A 6,894-nucleotide genomic window follows, 5' to 3' on the forward strand; every position below is an offset into this window, starting at 1 on the left:
GTGGGTTCCCAAAGAAGCCAGAAGAAGGCGTCCGATCCCTGGGAGCTGGAAGTGAAGACAGTTGTGATCCCCCTGATGTGGGTGCTGAGAACTGAATTCTCCAGTCCTCTAGGAGAGCAGAAAGTGCCCTTAACTACGGAACCATGCTGGTATTACCAGTCTTGGCCACAGCACCAGCTAAGGATTCAATATTGAGTAATGACTGTGATTAGCAGCCTGAAAATTTACTGATCAGTGAGGGACCTGCTTTCCACCCGTTGAGTCCTGTATTCAGTCAGAGCCCAGGTGTGAAAGAAAAAGGAAAACAAATCTGAAGGCACCAGTCGGCTCCGCGTTATAGTTTGGATTTATAGAGATTTCATTCGAAGCCAGGGGTGATAGCTCACGACTTTAAACCCAGAAGTCAGGTGAGTGAGACAGGAGGATTGCTGCAAGTTTGGAGTAACTCGAATACAGAGGGACGCTGTCTCATTAAAAAAAAAAAAAGAGAGCAGAAAAAAAAGGGAAAAAAAGATTTCGTTCAGTTCTAATGTAAATAGAAGCAGCGAGTTAAGCCCTTCCCTTCCTAGAAATTTGAACTGATCCAGATTCCGCCCTCCTCTGACTGGGGTATCGTCATGACAACCGCGTCCGCGTCCTGTTCCGGACCATGCCTAGCCGTCCCTCGGCGCTTCTATTGGCCAAAAGTTCATAGTGACCGGCGCCTTTTCACGTTCATTGGTCAATTGATAACAATGATGCAAGACCACATGCTTCCATTGGCTGACTGCTCATAGAGGGCGGAGCCTCTAGAAGACAGTTTGTGCGGGCTTTCTGGAGCTCAACACAGCACTCTGCAAAAGAGGATCTACCTCCGGATATTTTGAAGGATAAAGGTGAGGGGACCAACCTGGAGGTGAAGGGGCAAGAAGCGAGGGGCAGTGAGAAAGGGATGGGGTGGACAAATGAGTTCCCAGGATCCCTGTGCCGCAGGGCGATGACCACACCTGCGGGCTCCGGCGCCGGCTTCGGCTCTGTGTCCTGGTGGGGTCTGTCCCCAGCGCTGGACCTACAGGCTGAAAGTGAGTCTCTCTACCTCAGGACCACATGCGGTCTTAGACAGAAGTGCCTTTCCAACCCCCATGTGTGCACCCCTCATAGCAGTTGTGTTCATGGCACGGGATGTGTGTGTGTGTGTGTGTGCGCGCGCGCACGTTCCCTAAATTAAATGGCTTTGGGAGAGGAGCACCCCCACAATCTTCTTTGATGATATCGAATGCCATAATGCAGAGGTACAACTGCCTTTGGAACCCAGGCTGGGGTACCAAGCTTGCTGGATTCGTAGCTTCTAAAGGCAGCTGCAGGAAATGAAGATTAGGAAGCTGGCCCCTGTCCGCTATTGTCTTGCCAGGTCCTCCCGTGGACCCAGAGTCACAGGCAGCGACAGAGCACAAGATCCCGGAGTTGGATGCCCTGCTGTTAGGCTCTGTGGATGGGCGACACGTGCTGCGGACGCTATCCAGGGCGGCTCTCTGGCCTCTCAGGAGGTTCAATGTGAGCTGGGATTCTGGGGTTGTGGATGGGACAGGATGAATTGAGAGCCCAGATTCCTGAGCCCTTGCGAGAAGAGAGGATTGGAATGAAAGTTTCCGGGTCCTAGAGGAAAAGTGCTTGAGATTAGGCTGTGGGTCTGAGGAGATGGAAGCTGGAGGCCTCAACCCATGCATGTCCCGGGGAAGTAAGGGCCTGGGGTTTGGGGCTCCTGGGCTTCAGAAAGAGGGAGAGCCCAAGACCAGGTATCCAGTTGTGGTGCGAGGGATGGTTTGGAATCTAGACTTATGGCTGAAGAAGAAACTGGCAAGCTGGACTTAGTATTTCTTTCTTTTTTTTAAAAAAAAAAGATTTATTTATTTATTTATTTATTTATTTATAGATTTATTTATTTATTTATTTATTTTACATATAGCATTCCTTCCATGTCTACCTGCAGGCCAGAAGAGGGCACTAGATCTTGTTACAAATGGTTGTGAGCCACCATGTGGTTGCTGGGAGTTGAACTCAGGACCTCTGGAAGAGCAGCCATCTCTCCAGCCCCCTTAGTATTTCTTTTTTAAAATTTTTATTTATTTATATGTGTGTGCTCCGATGTATACCCACATGCCAGAAAAGGGTTTCGGATTCTATTATAGATGGTTGTGAGCCACCATGTGGGTGCAACTGCACTCAGGGTCTCTGGAAGAGCAGCTGGTGCTCTTAACTGCTGAGTCGTCTCTCCAACCCCTGGGACCTAGTATTTCAAGCCTGTAATCACAGCTGCTCAGGAGGCTGAGGCAGGAGAAGCATCTCAAGTTCAAAGCCATCCTGAGCTGCAGAGAGTTGAAGGCCAGGGTTCAAGGATGACCGAGTGAGACCTTGCCTCATAATAGAAAGGGAAACAGAAAAAGAGAGCTGGGAAATGTAGCTCAGTGGTGGAGCGCTGCCTTGGCTTGTACACAGCCCCTGGTTGTGCTCCACCATAGGGGTGGAGGGCGGGTGCAGGAGGCTGGTCTTCTCGGCTCCTAGACCTGTAGAACTGTCTTGTCTGTCGTCCCTCCAGTTTTATGTGCTGGAGAATAATCTAGAAGCTGTGGCACGACACATGCTGATCTTCAGCCTAGCCCTAGAGGATCCCGAGAAGATGGGGCTTCAAGGTCAGTTGCCAAGACCCTAGCATCCAAACTCAAGGCTCTTCCCTCTCCCTTCAAAGTTGCTGGCCTTCTGGAGATGGGATGGGCATGGCGCAGGGGCGAGCAGATCTCTGTAAGTTCAAGGCCAACCTGGCTTACAGAGTGAGTTCCAGGCCAGCCAGGGAATATAGTGAAACACAAAACACAAAATAAGGGCTCTGGCCGGGCCGTGGTGGCGCACGCCTTTAATCCCAGCACTCGGGAGGCAGAGGCAGGCGGATCTCTGTGAGTTCGAGACCAGCCTGGTCTACAAGAGCTAGTTCCAGGACAGGCTCCAAAACCACAGAGAAACCCTGTCTCGAAAAAACCAAAAAAAAAATAATAATAATAAATAAGGGCTCTGGAGAGAAGAACCAGAGGCCCTGAGTTCAATTCCCAGCAAGCACGTGGTGGCTCATATCCATCTATAATAGGATTTGATGCCCTCTTCTGGCATGCAGGTGTACATACAGAGCATTCATACATAAAAAAAAATAAATTTACTAAATAGGTAAAACTTTGGGAATGTAGGCCCCTGGTATGGTGGCACAGGTTGTCACAGCACTAGGGAGGAGGCTAGGAGGTTCAGAAGTTCAGGCTGTCCTTGGCTACATAGAGTTCTAGGTTCTACGGGATGCATAAAATGCCATTTTGAAAACCAAACAGAGGCTATGGAAGTGGCTCAGTTAGTAAAAGTGCTACCAAGCTCGGTGACCTGAGTTTCATTTCTGGGACTCACATGGGTAGGATGAGAGAACTGACTCCTGGGAGTTGTCATCTAGCTGGGTGGTGGTGGCGCATGCCTTTAATCCCAGCACTTGAGAGGCAGAGGCAGGTGGATCTCTGTAAGTTACAGTCCAACCTGCTCTACAGAGTGAGTTCCAGGACAGCCAGGGCTACGCAGAGAAACCCTGTCTCAAAAACCAAAAACAACCCAAAATTTCAAAAGAGGCTTGAGGCTATAGGCCAGCTTGCCTTGCCTCCGTGAAGTCCCAGTTTCGATCTGCGGTGCTGGGTGGTGGCTGCAGCTCCTGAACTGGTGAAGTTTGCCACATCTTCCATTCAGCCTCCTCCTTCCCACCTCCCTCCAGAGCGGAGTGAGACCTTCCTGGAGCTGTGGGGGAACGCGCTGCTGCGACCCTCAGTAGCTGCCTTCGTGCGTGACCAGGCTAGCCGCCTGTCTCATCTGGTCCCTGAACCTGATCGCCTGGAGGAGCAACTACCCTGGCTCAGCCTCCGGCCGCTCAAGGTGCCACAGCTGCCCACCTCTGGGATGGAAGGAGCATGGCCTGTGGGAAGAACGGAGATTACTCCTACTATTGGGTCATAGGGTTAGGGAAGCCTTTTCTCGCTGAGTTTCTCTCTCTCTCTCTCTCTCTCTCTCTCTCTCTCTCTCTCCCCCCCCCCATTCCCACTTGGACTGAAGAGAAACCTTCCCTGTATCTCTGGCTATCTCCATGTGTCTGTGGCTGTGCAGTTCCGCGAGCGGGATGCCCTGGAGGCTGTGTTCCGCTTCTGGTCAGGTGGGGAGAAGGGACCCGAGGTGTTTCCCATGAGTCGCCTTTGGGACTCGAGGCTGCGCCACTACCTGGGTTCCCGCTACGATGCCCGGCGTGGTGTTGCAGACTGGGACCTGCGCATGAAGCTGCATGATCGAGGGGTAAGGGAGTCCTGAGTGAAGCAAGAGGGCTGGGACTTTGACCCCAGGTCTTAGGAAGAAAGACTGAGGTTTAAGGGAGAGTGATTCCTATAGGTATAGAGTTGGGGTTCCTATACCAGATTGATCATCAAGTCCTTTTCGATCATCAAGGCCCAAGTCATCCACATCCAGGAATTCCGACGCTGGAGGGACACAGGTGTTGCGTTTGAACTCAGAGACTCAAGTGCCTACCACGTGCCCAACAGGACCCTGGCGTCGGGTCGCCTCCTGAGCCACGTGCGTGTCTACCCCCAGGCTTGCTCTGAGTCTTTTAGGTCAACCTATGAGTCAAGGTCCCCTGTCTGGACCTCACCCGCGATCTCATTTTCCCTTTTTTTTCCAGCGTGGGGAACGCGTGGCAGCGCGCGGGTACTGGGGGGATATTGCCACGGGCCCCTTTGTAGCTTTTGGCATCGAGGCAGACGACCAGAGCCTCTTACGGACGAGTAACGGACAACCGGTCAAGGTGTGTGGCCGATGGGGCTGGGGTTCAGCCCAGTAGGCAGGTTCCTGCCCTCTGCCTTCCAAGTCCTGCCCCTTCCGCCAAATGCCTTTTTGAGCTCCATCCCTCATTTCGGTCCGGTGTCTCCAAGTAACAGGTTCTGTCCCCAACCTCTTGGACCCCACTTGGGAGCGCTTCGATCCAGTTCTCTTACTATGTCCTAAACCCAGCCCTGGGAAAGCGACCAGAAATTCTAGCTGTCACCTGTGCACAGTAAGCCCGGCCCCAGCCAATCTAGGCCACCCCCATAAGGTTCCTAGGCTAACATCGGGCCCCTCCCCTTTTCTCCTGGGCAGACTGCAAGCGAGATCACGCAGCACAATGTTACAGAGCTGTTCAGAGAAGTGGCCGCCTGGAGGGGCCCGAGAGCCATCCAGGGGTACCTGGAGTCGCCAGAGCCGGATGGTAGGAAGCCAACAGCTGCAAACTTCAGATGGGCTGTTTTCCCCCCAATTTTGGATGGAGCTAATTTGGAATATCTGGGCAGTTGGCCTCTCTTTGATGTCTGCTCTCTTTTTCTCTCTTATTCCCCCTTTCCTAAATCCTGACACCACCAGTAGGAGAATTCTCAGTCCTCCGTAGAGGTCTAACTGGAAACTGTCTAGATTCCCCCCAGACATCCTCGCCACATGAATCCTGCCTTTCGCTCTTACTATTCCATCCCTTATCTCATCCCTTCCTAAGAGCCTGTTCCTCTATTCAAAATGGGTCTCTGCCTCATGGGCCCACCTCCCCAGCTGAGAATCCAGCTCAGAGAAAGGAAAAAGGGGGGAGGGTTCTAGAAGGACAAGGAAGGTGAACAGGATAGCTCAGCAGGGAGCAGTGCTTCCCATCAGGGTATTGCAACCTAAGTTCGATCCCTGGGACGTGAGTAAAGGTGGAAGGAGAGAGCAGACTCCATAATGTTGTCACCTGACCTTTCATACGCACACTGTGGAACACACTATCACCAAAAAATAATTCTAAAGAAAAATCCAAGAAAGCGAAGCGTTGTCATGCATGTCATCCCAGCATTCAGGTCTTGGTAACAAATCCAGACGTCATCAGCAACAAGATGAGAACCTGTCACAAAACAAAAACAAAAAGTAGAGAACACGGAACTCCAGTATTTGTTTGTCTGCCCACTCACGTGTCTTTTTGACTACCTCTCTGAAGATTTAGATTTTGTTTGTGTGTATATGCACACGCACGTGTAGGTGCTGTCAGAGACCACAAGAGGGCGCATTTCCCTAGAAAGGAGCTAGAAGTGGTTATAAACAGTCCAGCATGAGTTTTGGTGCTGGGTACAAAGAGTAGCACACTCTTTTAGCAGGGTAAGTCTTCCCTCCAGCCCCAGAACTGATGTTTTTCTTCCCTTTTCTTGCAGGGCCTACTCGAGAACCCTTTACTATGCACTTTCTGTCCCTCGATTCTTCGCAGACTCTCCACCATAAGACCTGCTACAAGGGCCGGTTCCAACTGCTCTATGTGTCCTGCGGGTAAGCAGGATACAGGTGTGCTCATAGAGACCTAGCATCAGGCCCGGTTTCTTCTTTCTCGGGATCCAGGGATCAGTTTTACAGTCTCCACGTGCTCAGGGCCTTCGTCCTTACCCGTGTGTCACAGCTCCTAGCATCCGCAGGCTGGCCCATCTTCTCAAGCCCTGAGCTTGGGGCCTTTTCTCTTCGCAGGATGGTCCATCTTCTCAGCCCTGAGCTTGGTGCTTGCGTGGCCCCTGGAGGGAACCTGGTTGTGGAATTAGCTCGGTGAGCCAGAGAGGAGCAGGGTGGGAAGGTCCCAGCCAGGCCCAAAGCCCGGTCTTCTCACATGTGGTTTCCTGAACCAGGTACTTGGTGGACCTGAGGCCCAAGGAGTTGAAGGCGTTTTCTGACCGTGTTGGGGAGTTAGCGCGGGCGGCTGGGTTCGCCCCTCATACAGGGGCCACCCCCTCGGAGACCTTTTTGCGCTTTTACAAGTTAGGGAACTCTACTATGGGTAGTGGAGACTCAGCTGTGGAATCTGCATTGGTG

At 52.0% G+C, this 6,894-nt stretch overlaps 1 protein-coding gene across 1 annotated transcript in view; it reads left to right on the forward strand.

The window, feature by feature from the left end:
• Nucleotides 1-860: 860 nt before the first annotated feature.
• The window catches only part of Dnaaf3 (dynein axonemal assembly factor 3), a 7,286-nt gene continuing 1,252 nt past the window's right edge, over nt 861-6,894 (forward strand). Inside the window, 12 exon segments of the mRNA XM_026777155.1 lie at nt 861-875; nt 957-1,061; nt 1,391-1,533; nt 2,576-2,669; nt 3,776-3,933; nt 4,162-4,344; nt 4,495-4,620; nt 4,727-4,849; nt 5,182-5,290; nt 6,252-6,363; nt 6,556-6,630; nt 6,711-6,894. The exon segment at nt 6,711-6,894 is cut by the window's right edge and continues 25 nt beyond it. Of these exon segments, the coding sequence (XP_026632956.1) occupies nt 977-1,061; nt 1,391-1,533; nt 2,576-2,669; nt 3,776-3,933; nt 4,162-4,344; nt 4,495-4,620; nt 4,727-4,849; nt 5,182-5,290; nt 6,252-6,363; nt 6,556-6,630; nt 6,711-6,894 (1,392 nt within the window). The 5' untranslated portion in view covers nt 861-875; nt 957-976.

The sequence above is a fragment of the Microtus ochrogaster genome, unplaced genomic scaffold, assembly GCF_000317375.1.
Source record: "Microtus ochrogaster isolate Prairie Vole_2 unplaced genomic scaffold, MicOch1.0 UNK47, whole genome shotgun sequence".
NCBI lineage: Eukaryota > Metazoa > Chordata > Mammalia > Rodentia > Cricetidae > Microtus > Microtus ochrogaster.